At 44.6% G+C, this 21266-nt stretch overlaps 1 protein-coding gene across 5 annotated transcripts in view; it reads left to right on the forward strand.

Annotated features, from left to right (window-relative positions):
- PIK3AP1 (phosphoinositide-3-kinase adaptor protein 1) overlaps positions 1-21266 on the forward strand; it is a 115855-nt gene that overhangs the window by 23349 nt on the left and 71240 nt on the right. The window contains exon 1 of one of the 5 annotated variants that reach the window (XM_032883326.1): positions 5258-5294. The exons of 3 other annotated variants lie outside the window; for them this stretch is intronic. In XM_032883326.1, the coding sequence (XP_032739217.1) occupies positions 5273-5294 (22 nt within the window). In that variant the 5' untranslated portion in view covers positions 5258-5272. Of the gene's footprint in view, positions 1-5257; positions 5295-13587; positions 13619-21266 lie in introns of those variants that run through there. One more of the 5 variants, XM_032883336.1, reaches the window with a different exon arrangement.

Below are 21266 nucleotides of genomic sequence, written 5' to 3' on the forward strand. Positions count from 1 at the left end.
AAAAAAAAAAAAAAAAAAAAAAAAAAAAAAAAAAAAAAAAGTAAATAAATAAATAAAAATTTAAAAATTGGGCTTTATTTTGGAAAGCAAAACTAAACATTAAGAAAGTAAGTTAATTTGATCATATGACACAGTTTTGATTGTAAGTTCAGCTATATGCTAATTATTAAGCCACAAAGACTGGACCAGCTGTTGCTGGGTTTTATGTAAGAGGGGTCAAATAAAATTTTCAGACAGTTTGATGCTAGCACAAGATAACATTCCTTAGTTCATATTTGACCTTTTAAAAACAGTTGTATTGGGGTGCCTGGCTGGCTCAGTGGGTTAAAGCCTCTGCCTTTGGCTCAGGTCATGATCCCAGGGTTCCCACATCAGGCTCTCTGCTCAGCAGGAAGCCTGCTTCCTCCTCTCTCTCTGCCTGCCTCTCTGCCTACTTGTGATCTCTATCTGTCAAATAAATAAATAAAATCTTAAAAAAAAAATAAAAACAGTTGTATTGAAATATGATTGACTTTTACCATTTTCAAAGTTTCCTCTCAGTCATTATGTATTCTTATAATTCACTTCTGATTATTAGGCAGCATTCCTGTGGACTTTTCTTGTCAGTTGGTACCCTTACCCATGGGCAGTGGCTTTACATGTGATTCAGTTTTCCAACGTTACTTTCATCAACCTCATAAATTCCTGCATCTTTTGCAAAATCTTGAATAACCTGATACAAGCAAATCACATTGCATTTATGGTTTGTAGTAGAGAAATCCTAAATCTGAATGAAAACAAGCAATAAAAACATGACTTAATGGATGAAAATATACACCATGATTAAGCAAGCAGAGATGTTTAAGTGGAGACCAATTTTGTAAATGATCATTTTGTTAGTAAATATTTTTATGTTATGAAAAATTGAATTTCCTATGTTACCATAGCTATGGAGACTTGAGATAGGAATACTGGGAAGATGATAAGGCTGCCAGTTAGAAGCCCCTAACAAGCTTTGTTCCATCAAGCAGATAACTGAGGGAATGAATATTCTGGCACATTTGTAACCCATTCCATTGCTAGACTAGTTGGGAACCTTTGCTATTGATGACAGAATCTTGAGTCACAACAGTCTCGGTTGGTGTGAACACTGGCCCCAAGCCAATGCGTGATGTCTAACAGGGCTAAGTGTTTATTTGCAATTAGGTCCCAGACCTCATCTCTCCCCCCTATTTCCATCCTACTAGAAAACAAACTGGATTATTCCATTATAGCATGGCAGAGAGAGAAAGTCCTGGCTTACTTGGTTTCCAGGAAAAAGAGCTGGGGGTTTGAGGTGGCCATATGCTCTTTGTGAATCTGCAAGGTGTCACGACTGCTTTAAGATGCAGTCTTGAACTGCCCTTCTGGATAGTGGTCAGACTGGATGAAGCTGCAGCCTTTCTTGTATTATACACAGACTCTGTGTTACCCATCTGGAGTAGCTGTTGGCAGAAGGTGGGGGAGTGGAGAGTTAGGTTGGGGGGGCTGGTGTATAGAGGGAACAGATAAGCCAGAGCTCTCTTCGTTTAAGGCCGACTTAGAAAGGTGTGGGTATTACTCTAGACTTGTTTGTAAGGAGAGAACCCCAAGTTGGACAAAAGGGAAATTAACAAAGAGGAAGGTCAGGAGTGCAGTTGGTCCTCAGAAATAACCTAGAACTAAGGACATGAACTCTGCATTACCTCTTCACCTCTCCTTCCTGTGTCTCTCTGCACATTGGTGTCATTTTCTCTTTCTTTTTTTCTCTTAGAGCGCACGTGAGCGAGAGCAGGGGTGCATGCACAGGGGTGGGGGGAGGGTCAGAGGGAGAAAGAGAATCTTAAGCAGGTTCACCCCCAGTGTGGAGCCCAATACAGGGCTTGATCTGATGGCCCTGAAATTAGGACCTGAGCAGAAACCAAGAGTTGGACACTCAACCGACTGAGCCACACAGGGGCTCCTAGGACATTATTTTCTGAGTCCTCTCCAAGGAGAATTCTACCCCCTAGGAGCTGTCTTACCTTACTCTTTCCAGTCCCAACTCTGAAGAGGAACTGCTACTTATTCTCTCTGGTCCAAAATTTAAAAATCTCACAGTAGGGTCTAATTCGTTGAATTTGGGCCGGGTGCCTAACTCTAGGCCAGTTAACTGTGGCCAGGGGATTGGAGGACTGTGAATGGTCCATATTGATAGTCTGGGTGGTGGGGTTTCTAAAAGCTTGGCAGCTTCCATTCAGACCACTGTTGTGTTCTTGCGGAGCAGCATTTAAAAAGCTGCCCTGAGGCAGCTGGAATCATGGCTGTGCCTGAGGGGTAAGAGTAAGCAGGGATGTGTCGTCCCAGAATGACAGAATTGGGGGTGACAGTGAGACTGAGGCTCAGCACTGTCAAATGACTTGCCCAGGGCTACCCAGCCAGTTAAGGACAAAAGCCCAGGCCTCTAGCACTGAACTCAGAGTTCTAGCCACTGTAGTTTATCATCTCCCCCAAAGAAGAAAACGCCAAGCCAAGATGGCGACCTTCAAATGTCTGAAAGACAGTTATGTGGAAATGAGGAATGTGTTTGGTGATGTTCCAAAGGCAGATAAGGATTCATGGATGGCAGTGACTGACAAGCAGAATTCTGCTAGATTGAAGGAAGAAGGTTAATGCCTGGGCAGGTGTGGGGATGAAGTGGGCTGCCCCAGGAGGTAGTGCCCAGAGGCCCTGTCCCTGGAAGCCTTCAGGCTACAGTTGGATAAAATCTGCCAAAGATGCTGAAGAAGTATTCCCTGAAGTCCCTTCCAGACCAGAGGCACTGTCAGTGACCCACCGGGCCCTGGACAATGCTGCTTTTTTTACTGTTTTCCTCCAGCATCTGCCAGTTGTGCTAAGTGCTGTGCTGACCATTTTCCAAGGATCATCTCCTCTAACCTTCACTCATAAGAGACTTTTGTCATCTCTTTCTGCTCATGAGACACAGAGACACTGCTCTTTTCCCAGTGGCGAATGGGACTTCAGGTTTGCTCCCCAGCTTCTAGTCTTTTCCAGGTTGGTGGCTTCTCAAAAACTATTTGTTTCCAGCCCCATGTGTACCATCTCCTTCAGGTGCTCTCAAAGTGTGGTTCTCCGAATACCTGTGTCAGAACCATATGTTTTTGGTTTTGATGCAGAACCAAATATTTTGAACCTCATGTTTTTATAAATACTCGTGTTCCCCCTATATTTGAACCCTACATTATTTGTTTATATTCATGTACCTCGGCCCTCCCTGTGACCCAATGAACCAGAATATCTGGGTGGAATGGACTGGGAATATGTATGAACGCTAATGATTCTGGTGGGTACTAAAGTTTGACAACCACTGGTCTAGAGCTTTCCGGGGAAAGGCTGGAGGGGAGATCAGATGCTGAAAATGCTCATATTTATCTAAACAGCTGAAACTTTGCTTTGAAAACCATGGGGAGACGTTGATGGGCCGAATGTTGGGGTCTGACATGATTGGAATTCATCTTCTAGTAAGTTCAGTCTGGCAGCTCTGTGGGCAGGGCTGGAGGCTAGAGACTGGGCAGGAAAGGAGGGCAGCTTCCAGGGGAGAGGGGATGTGGGCCTGAGCTGAACAGAGGCAGTGGGAATAGGGAAGAAGGGACATTCTGGAGGGATGAAAGCAGGCAGATCCAGAGGCAAGTAGCTAAGTGTGTGAGTTCAGGACACAGGAATGAAAGATGTCTGCATGTGGACGTTGGAAAGTAAGGAAGCACTTTCAGCAGGTGATTAGTTGAAAACTTTATGGAAGAGATGGCACTGAAATAGACGGTTGGGTCTGAGGAGGAATTCGTGAGAACAGGAGGGACTAAATCCTAGGATGAGGGAACTCTATGCACAAGGCAGAGGGGGTATGAAAGCATAGGATGTGTTTGAATTTGGGCTGAGAAGTGGTTGGGGAGGGACAGTGGAGGAAAAGGATTATAAAGATCAACTTGAATCAGCGGGCTAAGGCATTTCAATGTCAATATAAAGAGCCTTGCGCCTTTTGTCTTGGCTTTTTGCTCTTGGGGCAGCAATATGACCAAAATGACTTTTGGAGAGATGGTTCTGCCCCACTAAAGGACTGACCCTAGGTGTATGTTTGTTTTTAATTAAAGCACAGTTGACACACCATGTAGCATTAGTTTCAGGTATAGGGCCTAGTAATTGGACAAGTCTGTCTGTCATCTGGGCTCACCACAAATGTAGCTGTCATCTGTCACCATACAACGTTATTACGGTACCATTGACGCTATTCCTGATGCTGCGCCCTTCCTCCCTGTGACTTCTTCCTCCCATAACTAGAAGGCACTCCCCTTCACTTATTTTCTCCATCCCCCCCCAACCCCTTCCCTCTGGCCACCATCAGTTTGCTTTCTGTATTTATTATAGATTTGTTTCTTCTTTTTGTTCACTTATTCCTTCATTGAGGGCCTACCCTAGTTGCTGAGGCAGGCTTTTCCCCAGAGTCGGTTTTGTGTAGAGCCAAATGTAAATAGATTCTACTTAAAGGAGAAATGGGACCCCTATTACAACCTGATGTGCGGATGAAATATCCATACATTTCCTTCTGTAGGCTCATATGAGTGTTGTACTGAGATGGAGTCAAGCGCTAGTTTTCTCCGACATCTTGTCTTCATTCTCTGACTCTTTTATCACCAACCCGCCTTTACTATGAGTAGTTACGCCTCCTAGAGATCTCAGGTGGTATGTTTATAAAAGGCCTCATCTCTGCTGTGGGTGGGAATGGTGGCTGGCTGGAATGAGCAAAGACCAAGATGTGCCTTGTTGCCTCTTGAACAAAGAGTGGAAACACTAACGGGTGTTGGGGTGGGGTGGGGTTGTTCCTAAATTTGCAATAGCTTCCTGGCACACAGATGTACAGAGACGTGGTCAGGGTCTGAAATAGTCCTGGCCAGCAGCCACGTTGTGCTGGGGAGTGAATAACTTGAAAGCTGTGGGTGCTCTTATGGATACTGTAGAGTGCCATTTTGTTCCTAGAAGGGGCTGCGGGGCGGGGGAAGCCCTGTCTTTTTTTTTCCTCTCTTCTTTACCCCATGGCCCAAGTCGCTTTTCCTTAGATTCTAGTATCCTTGTTTTCCCCTTTCTCTGGATTCCTGTGGAACTCATTTGCCATGACATCCAGAAGTCATGCTCATTTATCTAATCGCTTCTTGAATTTGTGCTTGCTTCTGCCACCAGTAAATTCCTTAGGAGTAGAGCCCATGACTGTCATTCCATATGATTCTCCATTGTGCCTAGCACCATGTGGGCACACAGGGATCTCAGTAAGTTCTCTTTCCTTGGTTGGCTGTTTGGTTGAAGTGTTGGAGCACAGATCTTAACAGTCTCTTTTTAGCTGAAGGAGCGTTATGACGATTAAATTACTCTCAGTGGCGTCACAATTATTAGTTGTCACAAATATGCATTGACTGCCTACATGCTGAATTGTTGAGGGGGAAAAATGCTTTCAGAGCACTCATGATCTAAATAAGGACTCAAATGGAGTATCACCATTTGCTTCAGCTTATCCTGCTGCCCTCCCATCAATACAGAGTTACTGAGCACACAGTGAATTTGGGGAGGGCTTGTGCTCCAGCAGATGCTGGAAAGGCATTACAGAATCTAAGGAAAACATAAGTCCTATTGTCAAGAATTCTCCTGAGCCAAGCCGGCCATGGGGCATTCATCTGTTAAAGGTCACTTTGGACATCTGGGATTTACTATTTACCCCCCCGCCTTTTTAAAGTAGGCTCTACACCCAGTATGGGGCTTGAACTCCCGACTCTGAGATCAAGTCAGATGCTCTCCCGACTGAGCCACGCAGGCGCCCCTGGGACTTACTGTTTAACAGGACTGGGCGCACTATTCAGCCTTGCCAGTCTCCTCACGACCCAGCCTCTATTGTCAGAGCTAGCTTCCTAGTGCCTTCCTGCTGCATCGGAGGAGGACTTGTATGCAGGAAAGGTGGTTAAGAGGGAAATCAGTGTCAGCGCCAGGTGGATGGGAGTTCTAGTCTCTCTGAGCTCTTGGAGGCTCCACTTCGTTACCTGTAAAATGGGTGGAAATGTGCACCTCAGGGTGCTCTCAGGAAATGTGTCTGAGAGGATGACTGGAAACACATGGCTCCATCTGCCCCCATCCCCCAGCCTGCCTCAGCTGGGCTCACCTCGCTTCTGGGTCAGTGTCTGTTTGTTCCCCCACTTTCTGTTCTCATGGCCACTGCTTTGCTTTTAAGTCCTGATCATTTGTTGTCACAGACACTGTATTTTTATTTGATGGTCATATTTTATTTTATTATTTTTTAAAAAAGATTTTATTCATTTATTTGACAGAGAGAGAGAGATCACAAGTAGGCAGAGAGCGAGAGAGGAAGCAGGCTCTCTGCTGAGCAGAGAGCCCGATGCGGGGCTCGATCCCAGGACCCTGAGATCATGACCTGAGCCGAAGGCAGAGGCTTAACCCACTGAGCCACCCAGGCGCCGCCATTTTTTTTTTTAATACTTTTGTTAAAGATGTTATTTATTTACTTGACAGACAGAGATCACAAGTAGGCAGAGAGGCAGGCAAAGAGAGAGAGGAAGGGAAGCAGGCTTCCTGCCAAGCACAGAGCGCGATACGGGACTCGATCCCAGGACCCTGGGATCATGACCTGAGCTAAAGGCAGAGGTTTTAACCCACTGAGCCACCCAGGCACCCCTATTTTTAATTTTCTTTTAATATTTCTTTTTTTTTTAATCATTCAAATTCCACTAGCCAACCAGTACATATTTCGTTTCAAATGTAGTGTTCAGTAATTTATTAGTTGCATATAATACCTGGTGCTCAGCTCATCATGTGACCCCCTTAATGCCCATTACCCAATTTATTTTTTAAGTTTTAGAAATCTCTTAAAAATGATAAAGATCATACATGTTTGTTATAAAGCATGTTTCTAACAATCAGAAGTCTACAGAGGAAAAAGCAAAAATTTCTGTCTACTTCCCCAAATCTTCATTTGCTTCTGTAGAGGTAACTGCCATAAGCAGCTTGGTATATATCTTTTTTAGAACATTTTTATAAACTTATCAAACCCACACGGGCCTTTTTTCATTATAGATAGAACCATTGTATATGTACTTTTCTCCAGCTTGATTTTTCAATCAATTGATCCTTTCCCGTGAATTTACAACATATACACACATGGTAATATTTTTTATAAAGTAGATTATTGTGTACATTTTATTTTGCAGATAGTATTTTATCTTAGTTCATAGATTAATTGGGCATCTTGTTTCCATCTCATACCTCTCCACCAAAATGCCAGAATGGTTTTCCTAAAAACCCAAATGGGGGAATCTTTTTTTTTTTATTAACATATAAAGTATTATTAGCCCCAGGGGTACAAGTCCGTGAATCGCCAGGTTTACACACTTCACAGCACTCACCATAGCACATACCCTCCCCAGTGTCCATAGCCCCACCACCCTCTCCCTCCCCGCCCCCCCGCAACCCTCAGTTTGTTTTGTGAGATTAAGAGTCTCTTATGGTTTGTCTCCCTCCCGATCCCATCTTGTTTCATTTATTCTTTTCCTACTCCCCAAACGCCCCATGTTGCTTCTTGACTTCCTCATATCAGGGAGATCATATGATAGTTGTCTTTCTCTGATTGACTTATTTTGCTAAGCATAATACCTTCTAGTTCCATCCACGTCGTTGCAAATGGTAAGATTTCATTTCTTTTGATGGCTGCATAGTAGTCCATTGTATGTATGTATGTGTGTATATATATACACATATGTATGTATGTGTATATATATATACACCACCTCTTCTTTATCCATTCATCTGTTGATGGACATCTAGGTCCTTTCCATAGTTTGGCTATTGTGGACATTGCTGCTATAAACATTCGGGTGCACGTGCCCCTTCGGATCACTACGTTTGTATCTTTAGGGTAAATACCCAGTAGTGCAATTGCTGGGTCATAAAGTAGCTCTATTTTCAACTTTTTGAGGAACCTCCATGCTGTTTTCCAGAGTGGTTGCACCAGCTGGCATTCCCACCAACAGTGTAGGAGGGTTCCCCTTTCTCTGCATCCTCGCCAGCATCTGTCATTTCCTGACTTGTTAATTTTAACCATTCTGACTGGTGTGAGGTAGTATCTCATTGTGGTTTTGATTTGTATTTCTTTGATGCTGAGTGATGTGGAGTACTTTTTCATGTGTCTGTTGGCCATCTGGATGTCTTCTTTGCAGAAATGTCTGTTCGGTGTCCTCTGCCCATTTCTTGATTGGATTATTCTTTGGCTGTTGAGTTTGATAAGTTCTTTATAGATTTTGGATACTAACCCTTTATCTGATGTGTCATTTACAAATATCTTCTCCCATTCTGTCAGTTGTCTTTTGGTTTTGTTAACTGTTTCCTTTGCTGTGCAAAAGCTTTTGATCTTGATGAAGTTCTAATAGTTCTCAAATGGGGGAGCCTTTGATGATAAGATAAAGTCCTGACTCCTTAATATGACAGTTAAAAACTCTCTACCATCTTGCCCCAGGTGATTGGCAGTTCCTTTGGCATATTCCTTCAATTTTTGTTGCTGTTCATGGCAGAAGCTTTTTGTCCTTTGGAAAAAACCTTTGTACACCCCAATGTATTAAACAGCTTTTTGTTAACCTTCTTTCCTAGAGGAAATGAATTTCACACATTTATTAACTCTTTGTTGACATGTCTTGAGTGATTCTATATGGCCTAGTTCAGACATCGAAATTGGAGAGCCAGTTTTTAAGAGCTTAGTTTTGTCTCTTTTCTGTCCTTTTGCCTGGTGAACCTATTAGGTATTCTCTTATTGCTGACCTTTTTCCTTTGCCCTGGAGTTATTATTTTGTTTAGATGAACATGATCCAAAGACTGTGAGGCCTTGAGGATGGGGACAAGCAGACCAAGTAGATGATGATTGTATTCACAAGCTAAGCTAGAAAGCAAGCTGCAAAACAAAATGTGTCCAGGAGGGCTGTCTCCTGTTTGTTGCTCAGAGCCTGGTGCACAGTGAATGCTTGAAAAACTTTTCATCCCTAGAATACATGTCAGGTGTGAAAATTTCATCTGTGATTGGGGCAGGCGGAGATGAAGTTATTTCCATGGCCAGGGGCCCATCAGTGTGGCCTATCATTTGCCATCGGTCTAACTTGGGAAGAGGCCTCCGGGAATGTGTGCAGGTGAAGATGGTCATCTCCTTTCTTGCTGAACCACAATCTGGCAGCTTCTGCTTCTCCTTGGTGCAGGAGCCTGAACAGAATGGGGGAGACTGGGAGTATCCTTTCGTTGCTTAATTCACACCAGTGATAGGTTTGTGCATTTCAAGTTTGAAGACCATTGAATGACCACTCAATAACCACACGGGGATCCTTTTAGTTCAATGTCGGTCATCTAAGAAACTGAAAAAAATCAAGACGTAAATAGCTCAGAAGCTGAATTTGCGGCTTTTGTGGATATATTTATTTATACTTTTCAAAAGCAGTATGTCTGCAGCTTAAGATACTCAAAATGACATTCTTTGCTTCCTCTGACCACAGAAGCCACACATCTACGTCATTACCAGGAGGTTGTGTTGAGGAGGTTGTGATCTTCCTACTGATCTTTCAAAAAAGCAAAAACAAATGAAAAGCCAAGAACACCGGTGTCGGTTGCAATGCATGTATCGGCTGGGTTCCTCAGCTCTCACCAAAGGATTTTTACCTTATTCGCAGCTTGTCTTGTTACTTGGCAACATGGTGGGTCTATCAGAGGGTGTCACCTCAAATGCTCTGATCTCTGATTTCTGTAATCATATTTAGGTTTTCCTTTTTTTGTGTTCCTCGGCACATTCTTTTCTAATACGGCATGTATCTGGTTGGCTCTTGGCCAGGCATCTGGAAGGTACCCATTCTGTCTTAAATGATGCCAGTTATGCCTCGAAGTTTTTCAAAAGATTGTGGACACAGGTTCATTGGTCTTTGAATGCATTGGGATTTTTAAGTTATTATTATTTCTTTATAGTCTTCTAGGTAACTCAGTAGCATGTATCTCCTCACTCCTCCCTCAGCACAGCCTAAGCTCCTCCTCCCATGGTCTTTGTATATACCATGCAGAGTGCTTGATCCCAGATCAGACTTTCTTAATGGATCAAAGTAATTTTTCTCACTGAGCTGGGATCAGACTCAGCATTGGCCTTACTCAGGGTTCTAGGCATCCATCCCCACTCCCCTGGAGTTGAAATTTGAGATGAAACCAGCATCCCATTTCTGTTCTAGCACTTTTCCTACACACCTTATCTTAATATGTAATATTTTTCACTTCTAGGTATATAAAATATTTTAGCATCTATTTGAAAGTTAACTCCTGGGGTACTTGGGTGCCTCAGTGGGTTAAGCCTCTGCTTTCTGCTCAGGTCATGATCTCAGGGTCCTGGGATTGAGCCCTGCATCAGGCTCTCTGTTCAGCGGGGATCCTGCTTCCCTCTCTGCCTGCTTCTCTGCCTGCTTATGATCTCTCTCTGTGTGTCAAATAAATAAATAAAATCTTTAAAAAAAGAAAGAAAGTTAAATCTCTATTTCTCTCTTGCTCAGGTTGCCTAACTAGCTATGCCATTGGTATTACATGAGAAAGAAAGACCTGCCTTTCCTTGCCTCTCACATCTGACTGTTCATTTGGGGGAGGCTTCTTTATCATTTGGGGTAGAATTCAGCCAGATCTCCTAAGTATCAAAGTTGCCTCATTTTTAGATTCAAGAAAAGACACAGAATTTTCAGAAATCTTTTTTTTTTTTAAGATTTTATTTATTTATTTGACAGACAGAGATCGCAAGTAGGCAGAGAGGCAGGCAGAGAGAGGAAAGGAAGCAGGCTCCCTCCTGAGCAGAGAGCCTGATGTGGGGCTCGATCCCAGGACTCTGGGATCATGACCTGAGCCGAAGGCAGAGGCTTTAACCCACTGAGCCACCCAGGTGCCCCAGAATTTTCAGAAATCTTAAAATGAATGTCCTCTGGTGAGTTCTCCTAGGTCTTAGTAATTAAAAAAAACAACAACAACGATTAACCATCAGCCTAGTTTCTGGTATCCAGGCTGGGGTCATTAAAAAGAGTGGCACAGTCATGGGATGGGCATCACCTCCCATATATAGGTACAAACTTGAATGTTCATTTTGAGAAAATGTGTTAAGATTTCCATGACATGTTGGCTTAAAGCGACTGCCATACAATGGAGTTAGAAAACTGAAGATCTTGAGGTCCTGGACAAAGTCTCACTCGTCTTTATGAGATGGAGTTCTCAGCATATATTGGCATCTAATGCTCAATAAATATTTGATGAATGAGTCAATGAATGATTGGAGTATCATACTTATGGTTTGGCTTAAAATAAGATCAAATTATTTGGCTCATGGAAAAGGACTTAATTGTACTGTCTCGACTGCCAGTACATCTGAGTTGCCCACCGTCTGGGACTCTAAGTAGTAAGAGAGTAAGATGGGTAGCACTGGTGGGATGGATACTCACTAATTTGTTAGTGGAGCTAGTGTCATAAGTAGACCTTTTTTTTTTTTTTTTGGTCTTAGTAAAATTTTAGAAAGGTCTCTTTTCTTACCTTTTTCTAAATCTGAAATATATTTCTGACATCTACAAATATTCAGGGCTTCTTGTGGCACTGTACTCTAGAATAAGAAAAAAAAATAGGCCTCTTGGGTGGGGACATATCTTATTATCTCTAGCTTACTCTCTAGTACCTTTGCATTCTCCCACGTGACCTTGAACCACGTACCCAATTGAGTATCTCCTCTAGTCAACATGTGAATCCTAAAAATCTCTGATTTTCTAATTGCATATTGAATAGTCAAGACAAACAACATTTTATTTAAACATACACATGTCTCTTTGGAAATTAGCAGAATTTTCTGCCAAAGCTCATGGTTCTTATCTTGGGACATCTTTCAAGGAATGATTGTCACATGAGTGAAGCCTTGTTTTGATTTTAACAATTCTCAGCTTAGGGCTACATCCCTGAGCCTTCAATGTACAACCATCAATTGAGGTAGAGAGCATATGGTGCTTAGTGTCTAGAAACCATTTCAAATGCCTGTTCTTAGAACCTTGTTGCAGTCTGTTTAAACGTACTTTTTCAAGATAGATTTTTAATGTTTATTTTCTGAATAGCTCAGATTTGCAACTGAAGAGAAAAGCAGCTCTTGGAAAAAAAAGATTATATTAGAGAGGGAAAAGTTGTATCTAATGCTGTGTGATGGTTGCTATGGTGATGATTGAATGTAAATTTCAGTTTATGTAAAATCCTGCTAAGGTTTTGATTGGAGACCTGAGGTGAGGCTTGGTGTCAGTTGGTGAAGTGGCTAAAAAGCATCCATTAATGAGGGGAGGGGGGAGGGAAAGATGGGATTACACAGCTCTTTCCCCACCCAGGTATCATTTTGTCACAGACTAATCTCATAATAGTGAGTAAAGCAAGACAACACTGGAATATGGAACAAAAAAATGGTGCTTCCCTTCTCCCTTGACACTTTCTTCCTAGAGGAGATCTTCCTGGGAGAGAAGGCAGCTCTTGCAATGTTAAGCTCCAATGTGCCTGTTTCATTGGTTTTAAGTAGGTATTTGGTTGTGGGAAAGGTGATTCCAACACCAGATACAAGAACTGGGCTGAGTGACCTTTGTAGACCTTCTAGCCTCAATTTCCAGTGTCAAATTTGAGTACGTGTACATAGCAGCAAGAAGGGGGAAAAATAGTGGAAAGGTTAATCACATCATGTTACCCTAAAGCTTTAAGGCATTAGAATTGTAAATCTACCTGGAAAGCAGGTTTTTTTTGCCTCTTCAGTTAAGTGATTTAATCTAAGAAGGAACAGTCATGCGGTTGCTGCTGTGCAGATTCTAAGTAAAATTGGGAGATAACTGAATTTGCCTTTTGAGAACCTTCTGGCTCTTTTTCCTTTTTCCTGCTCCACTATGATTCTGCTCAGCAGCCCCCTTCATATCCAAAGTCACCCATTCTGACTGGGGAAACACCCTTGTAGAGATCCTCTTTTTGTTCAACTAGAAATGCTCCTGTTTCCAGAACAATCTTTCTCTTTAGCATTCTCTCAAACGTTGTCAGAATCCTCTCTCCAAAATGAGAAGGTATCTGAATTAATGGTTCTTCTTTAATGATCGTCATCAGAGGAGTGGCTAGTAGATTTTCAGAGCATCTGGTTTTAGATTTCCTGTCCAGTTTTTCTCTAACCTTGAGGCGAATACAGACATCAAATTTATTAGGGGTTCAGTTATTTCTCCCCCCTACAAATTCATTTGTTGAAATCCTGCCTCCTAGTAGCTCAGAATATGATTGTATTGGAGATGGGGTCTTTTTAGGAAGTATTTAATGTTAAAGTAAGGGCAGTAGGATGAGCTCTAATCCAAGATGACTGCTGTCCTCACAGGAAGAGGAGGACCCAGATGTGTGCATTCACAGAGTAAAGACCAAGTGAGGTAGCTGTGTTCTGAGTTGCCAGGTGACGGAGAACTTTGTTCGAGGTGGAAGTTGCTGGCAGGCAGGAGGGATGGACGTTATTGTGGAATTTCCAACATTCTTCCGCCCTGGATGATTAGCGGAGCCGGTAAGTGGATGGCATTCCCCCGGTGATAGGTGATAGTGGTTGGAACGGTCAGAGGGAAGGTAAAGAGTTTATATTCCATGCTTGGGGGAATCTTTCTTTTTTCCTCTGGGCCTTGTTGTGGCTGGAGTGAACTTGCGGACACTGCACCTGTTGTGCTTCCAACTTGAGAATGAGGCTTATGTGGCAGGATGATAGGATAGAGAAATGGGAAGAACCTGGGGCCTTGATGGTGTCAGTGAAGTCTTGTGACAGCCAGCCCTCAAATCTGCCCTGCCAGACTTCCGCTCTGAGAGATCAAGGTCCTTATCTGCTGAAGGCTTTTGAGTTGGGATTTCCTTTACCTGCAGCCAACCATCTTAATATTAAGACTGTGCAGGGGTTGGGCTGAAGACAAGGATGAGCTTTCCCAGATAATTTGAAATTCTCATTAGTAAAGTAGACAAGAATGCTGCTTTTGCCACTTTAAGTATTCAAGTACAGGTTCACTATGTTTTTAAAAAATCTTTTACTGAGTAGAATTTTGCTCTAAACGATTCTTTAGTGTGTTTCAGACGTCATGATCTAAGATTTAAAAATAATTCTCACTAAGGTGTGAGTGACCTTGAAGCTGAACCTTTCCTCAGGACATTTGCATTATCCCCAGTGTGATAACTCAGATGAAGTTTTTATTAGTAGCATGTGGAGGTGGGGGAGGTTTTTGTGCATGAGAACCTTCCAGGTGCTCCTTGCCCAGTTCAGATGAGCGAACATTCTTCTCTGCCCCTAATGAGGCCTGTGTCTGCCACCCCCACGTTTGGAAGATTGTTGAACCCTGACCAAAGGGGAAATAAGCCATATTGTGACTATTGGATTTGCAAAACACAACATATAGAAGGCCTACAGTGTGTGGAGAGGAAAAGTGAAAAAGAGCAGGGTCTGGTGCCCTGAGAGCTTCTAGAGGGAGGGGCACAGGGGCTGAGGGGCAAGGCAGGAGTGGTGGACACAGGGCTGCAAGGATTATGGGGAAATACTTTTCTATTTGTTGGAACCTCTTTTGACGTCCACCTTTCATCGTTTGTATTATAAAAATAACAGTTTTGTTATTTTAAAATATAATGTTGTAGTAGAATGTTGACTGTGCTTTAAAAGCACCACAATTTTTCCATTTGAATTTATGACCCTGGTTCACAAATGTCCTCATTTGCAAATAAGGACATTTGCAAACACTCCTGCCTTCTTCTCCTAGAAGTGTGAATCACTTGGGTAGATTTTTTTTTTTTATTCTGATCCCAATGTTGATTAGGTTTCTAGTGGTTCCTGTAGTTAAATATAAAATCACGGTGAAAACTGTATTTTGCTCTCATGCCTGTGATTCTGAAGCAGGAAGTGTGCCCTCCTGCTATGTATCTCGTACGTACTTACCCAGACTGGGCTTGTTGGGGAAGGATGTTTTCAGAAGGTCAGAGGATCATGTGGCAGGTGGGATGTCACCCAGAGTGTCAGGGCTGGACAGGGCCCCTGAAATCACATTGTGTCGTCCACGCTGTCTTAACACAAAGGTGGACAACTGGGAGTAGGAATGTGACTCACCAGGGACAGGTGGTTAATGGATCGTTGACCTGAGGGTCGAAGTGTGAGAATGCCCAGGTTTTGCTTTAGCATATCAGTTTTCAAGCATTTCGATTTGCGAGGAAACCAAATCTGATTGATTTTCAGTTGGTAAGAGGGATCAATGCAGAGGCAATCAATGCAATGCCAGAGGCAGAGATGTTGTGGAGAAGATAATTACTAAGCCTGTAACTATGTTTACGTGTAATGTGGGGGGGAAGATGGCCCAGCCAACATTTTTCCCTGGTGGCAGGAATTCTCTGTCCTGGACATCGGCTATGTCTGGTGTCAGGTTGGCCCTCGTGCTTCCCCAGCTCCTGCTAGGGACCTGGAGGAGAGAAAGAAGCCACATTCAGAGCTGGGCTCGGAGCTCCCGTTGGAGGCCATGTAAGCACGAGGCTGGCCTGTTTACTGCCGGGAAGCTTTCTTTCCTTTCATTTCCTGGAGTGATCCTCCCTTGCCTCAGTTGGAAAGGCCCACTTTGGCTTGATTGGGAAGGTTCAACCAGTTCCTTTATTTTGTGCCCTTGGCGTTCCAACCTCTGACTGCAACAAGGCGGCTTGTGTTGGATTCCAGCTCCAACACAGAAAGTTAACGTTTCCTGAAAAAGTCCCAGTAAAATGGAAACTTAGATACAGTTTGATCAGCTCTGTCAAGCTGTTAATTATTAAACAAAATCAATATTTTTTAGTTTAATTTTGACTCTTTTCTGTTAGAAAAACTGAAGGTCATTCCTTCATAGACAACCCTTACCCCCAAAGAAAAAAAAAAATCCCAGTGTGTGTTTTCGGTCTCCTTCTGGGAAATGGAAGGTTGGCAAAAAGTCCTCTGAGGCGGTGGTGGAAGTCGTAAGAGTGTTTTACTGCTTGTCTGGGGGGCACCAAGGCCTGAGAGCAGCAAGGCTGGGAGAAGCCCAGGGTAGCTGAACTGGGCTGTTGCAGCGTAAGTGCTCCAGGTCATAGCCAGCCCAAGAAGTAGGCGGATGTAGGGGCCTGAAGCCAGCAGCAGCCAGGCAATGACCACTAGCAGAAAGCTGGCCAAGGTTTTAAGTGAACAATTAACTTGTCCCAGAGACAAAGGCAAGCAAAGAGTCCCCCAGCAGGTGCTCAGAATGGACATAGTGCTGCAGAGTCCTGTCTCTCTGAGCTCAGGGATGGTCCTGTTCTTGGGGGCAGGGAGGTGTGCCGAGCACGCTGTCTTTAAGAGGCAGACAGCTAGCCGGAGACAGGCTGACAACACTGTAGACAAACCATGGCAAATGGAACAAAAGAGGTGGATGTGGCTCAGGGTGGATTCTGGCCCACCACCACCTCCCCTTGGCCTCCCCTCCAGGAAACAGCCAGATAGGGAAGTCCCTGGGACCTTTCATTTGTAGACAGACTGGTTTGGTTGTTTAAATCTTGATACTGCCTAACCATGGCTCTAGGCTTCTGTCCCTTAGCTCTGTAGTAGACTCACAAGAACTCAAATGCAAGGTACGCAACCATGGGGCTATTTCATGTCCTGATTGCTCATAGAAGGGCTTCATGATTACTAGTAAATGTAGAGAAATGACAGCTGCCTCTTAGGAAGCATTCACTATGCGTGAGGCACAGTGCACAACAGTAACAATCCTGAGAGGCTGGGATTATAATTTCCATGGGGCAAATAAGGAAAATGAGGCTTTGAGAGGCTGCACAATTTGCCTAATGTAACCAGCTGGTAAGAGCTGAGATTCAACCTAGATTTTCTGGATCTGGAGTCCAGCGCTCTTAAGGACTACCCTATGGGTGGCTGTCCCGAAAATGGGCCTGGCAGACCTCCAGCTGAGTGGAATTGACCACGCGCCCCAGGGCTACAATCTGAACCCAAACCAGCATTTGCCCAAGGTTCTGGCATCACTCCTGCTCCCAGCTAGTGGCTGAGCTTGGTAGGGCTATTACAGCAGGCTGGCTCCCGGGAGACGTGGGACTCCTCCAGGGGCCACCTGCAGCTTGAGAACTCCTTGAGAGAGGCTTGTGGAACTTCCTTAGATGGCTAGGTGGTCTAGGACACTTGCAGTCATCCTTCCTTCCCCCTCTTCTTTATCTGGCCTCAGACCGTGTGATGATTTCTCCGGCTTTCCTCCCCATTTTCTGCCCCAGGTACTTTCCCTGATGTAATCCTTGCATGTTTAATTCCACCTCAGTGTTTGCTTTTCAGAAGACCTGGACCAATACAGTGTGTGTACCATGTCGAATTCCCAGGGCAGCTTGGCTCAGCCTGCGAGCGTGAACTGGAGGGTCAGACAATTTCCTGCTTCTCTCCAGATCCTGCCCTAAAAGCCCCATGGCACAAAGCCCCGTGTTGGTCCTCCCTGTTGTAGTTTCTCCCTGGTAGTTACTTGGGTGATCAGTCTTATCTTATTCATCGATTCGTCCATTCATGGAAGAAGCATTCATTGATTTCACTATGTTCTAGGCTCTGGGGATCAAAAGACAAATGTCAGGGAATCTGCCCTCCAAGGAATCACAGTGGGAGAGCGATTTGGTCAACACATCAACAATACTAATTGCTAAGGACTCTCCAGGGCTTGCTGTCTGTCAGGTGTTCTTTGGGCGTTGTATATGAATCAACTCATGATGTACTTATGACTATTGTGGGAGATCTATGGTATGATGATTTCTGTTTGCACAAGGGGCAGCTGAGGCAGGCAGAAGGAAGTGGCAGAGCTCGGGTCTGGACGCAGGCAGAAAGCTCTCGGACTTACTGATTGCTCTGCTCCATGGCTCCTGACTGTGCTGCTTGTTCTAGTCGTGTGTGACCATGCCTGGGGACGCACGCTTCCACTGCAACAGAAAATCCCCTCCACTGCCACCACGGTGGGAACCAGCTCACTAGACGATCTGGTGCGCTCAGGACACCTCTTTTGTTGTATAGATTCAAGGCTTGCTGCTGGTGCCTGGGAGTAGCCTGATCTCTATTGTTTCCTGTCTCCTTGGCTACCAGGAGCATCCCTGGGCCTGGGCCGTCTGACCCTCACTTCCTGGGTCTGGCTCTGGACAAATGCAGTGGTACACTCCTGCCCATTTCTACAGGGGCAGTCGTCTTGGAGAACTCTCATTCGGTAAATGAGTAACAACAAAAATAACAAATACTTAACTTTATCGGTCACTTTTCAGTTTTCCAAAGGCTTCTGCATTTGTCACTTAATCCCAATGAGCCTGTGCAGGAGGCCGGGCAGGTATAAATAATCTCATTTTAAAGGAGAGGAAATTGAAGCTTAGGAAAGTCATGATTACCCAGTCAGTGGTACGGTGGGACTTGAATCTAGGCCCCTGTGGTTTTGCTGACTGCATTCTTCCAGAACCCCACCAACAGCTGCATTTATATTGCTAGAAAATAGGATATAATAGCTATAGAGCCTTGCCTTTAGTGGAGCAGGTTTTAATTGCTAGGATGGGAGGCAATCAGCAGCCCCTGGGTTAAAGGAGTTTCTATTTTGGCCCATAATTATTTAAGCAATTTGGAATGCCATCGTGTTGTTTGTTGTTTTTTTTTAAGGCAGTCGCTGAGGAGAAGCCTGTCCCCAGCCCGATTTGACTCTTCTGTGAGTCCAGATGCTGCCTTTCAGGTTGAGGAGGGAAAGTTATGCTTCCTAAGAACGGAAAGTGAAACTGACCAGTCCAGTTTCCTGTTCTAGCTGGGTAGAATGCTAACGGTCAGCAACAGCGGGAAAAGTAAACGTCACCTTAGCCTTTCTTGTAAGTGTGACAGCAGAGTGGTAGAGAGGAAAAACAAAAGGAGTTTTCTTCGCGATTTCCTAAGCTCATTTCTATTATCAAGGGGTGTCTGGGTGGCTCAGTTGGTTAAGCATCTACCTTCAGCTCAGGTCATGATCTTGGGGTCCTGGGATCTGGCCTGGAGTCCACTCCCTGCTCAGCCGGGAGTCTCCTTCTCCCTCTGCCTCCTCACCCCCTCCTGCTCTCTCCATCCCACTTCTCAAAAAAAAAAAAAGAAAAAAGAAAAAAAAAAAGAAAAAGAAAGAAAGATAGAGTTGCCTTTGGTGTCTCAGTTCTTGGCCAGGTGAAAATAAACTGCATTTTTGTGGCCAGCCTTAGACAAAGCCGGTTTTTCTATCCTCACACCAGTAAATCCAGACGTCAATGTCTGTTTAGATTAGAATTGATTCCTGAACCAGGAAACTCAGAAGAGGCTGTTTAAAGAGTAGTTATTAATGGCCTCATTACAAGCCTGTGTCCTGCCATTTGAACAAAATTTACATAGAGAGAGGAAGCACATTTATAAGTATCGGAAAGAGATGAAGAAAGAGGAAATCTTCACAGGGGCTGTGGTACCTCCCGCCTGGTTAGCAACACTGGGGTTTCCTGAACAGTGAAACAGGGGCCGGCAGGCCTCCAGCCCCGAGATTCCTGGTGGAGACACTTTTCCCCAGTGGTGGCTTTTGGAATGCAGGTATGGATAGTGCTTCTTAAGGATCTTGATAAACTTGGCCCATGAAAGCTGTGCTGGGAGCATCCCCAGAGATATGCTGGGTCCAGGGTAAATGTGGCTTTCTGCAGCCCTTCCCAGATTTATGTCAGAGACTGGTTGAGGGCACTTCTGTCTGTGGCCAGGAAGCGGCTCACCTGGAGGAATTATTTCTCCAGTGGGGTCCTCTTTCTTGAGATCAGCCATTCCTTCAGCCAGGGAACTGGTTAGGGGATGGGAACCTTGAGTTCTAAATGTGACTCTACCATTAAACCCGCTGCTGGTGACCGAGGGCAAGTCAGTTCACGTCCTGGTGTGCCCCGTTTTGCCGTCTGCAAAGTGGGAGATAGTCACATCTGTCACGGGTACCTGAGGCCATTGAGAGGAAGACGTGAGAACAAATTAGGCATTTTTTCCTGAGGCACCGAGTGGTGTGAAAACTCCTGGCTTCTTGGGTGGGAATGGAGTAGTTTGGCTCACTTACTCAGGGAAGTTTCTAGAAGGTTGAACCTGGAAGAGGGCTGGAGAGGCCAAGCAAGTCTGGGGGCATGAGTCCTGTTGTCAAGGTCTCTTTGGTTGTCATGGCAACCTCAGCTGTGGGGCTATTTTTATGCAAGCTGAAGAGCAGGTAGGGTACTGTTGGGGAGGGGAAGGGAAGAGCCCTCATCTTTTGCTTAAAGCAAAACAAAACTAACACTTTGAATAGTTCACTTAGAGCCACTGGGTGAGGGTTAGAGATCTGAGAGACCCGAGGTCTCCTCTCCTCCTGCACAGCAACTTCCTTGTCCTGAACTTCAGGTCCCTGGAGGAGGGCCAGAGGAATTACCCGGTGAAGGAAGGAGGAAGGATTCCTTGTCCATGTGAGTTGGTGGTAACGACTGGCGTTGAGGTATGTGGAGTCCCGATCCAGAGCCCTCTAGCTAGCACTACAGATCCACTGATGTGTGATGAAACTGGGCAGCTTCAGGAACCTGCAGCTGGCACAGAACATCGGGATGGCAAAGCAGGTTGGATGTGACAGGTGAGCTGGCGAGTATTGGGAAACTCAGCGGCACACGCTACGTCAGGCAGCGAGCCTGGGCTTGCAGGAGGAGGGAACTCCTCTTGCTCCTCCTTTCTGTTCCTTTCTCCTTGTTTCCAGGGAGGCAGAGTGGCCACCATGGGGCTATCTGAGTTGGGGATATGCCTATAGGACTCTGCCTTACCTTTTTGGCATCATGGGGATGATGATGGCGAGAAAGATGACAAGGACAATGACTGATGTCACTTTAGTGAACACACACTAACACTGCTAAATGATCTCCCCCCCCCCACCGCCCCGCCTCGTGACTTTAATGCCAGTAAGATATGTGCCGGGTAAGGCATTCCTCTGACTCTCCTACCGTCATTTGGACTGATGACTGTATGTGCCTTTGCCGGGAGTTGGTGACTTGCGGCTTTGGTGTACTTGTTACTGTGTTGGGAGTTTTTTTTTAAGTGAAAGGGGTTCATTGGACAGGAAATTCAGTACCCATTAAGTGAGGTGGGTAAACAAGGCAGGAGAAAGACCCATGGTGTTGACTAAAATGAATAAGCAGTCTTGATGTTTGCCAGGAAGCGGGGAGGGGGGGAG

This window comes from Lontra canadensis, unplaced genomic scaffold (genome assembly GCF_010015895.1).
Source record: "Lontra canadensis isolate GAN:19392208 unplaced genomic scaffold, GSC_riverotter_1.0 scaffold3, whole genome shotgun sequence".
NCBI lineage: Eukaryota > Metazoa > Chordata > Mammalia > Carnivora > Mustelidae > Lontra > Lontra canadensis.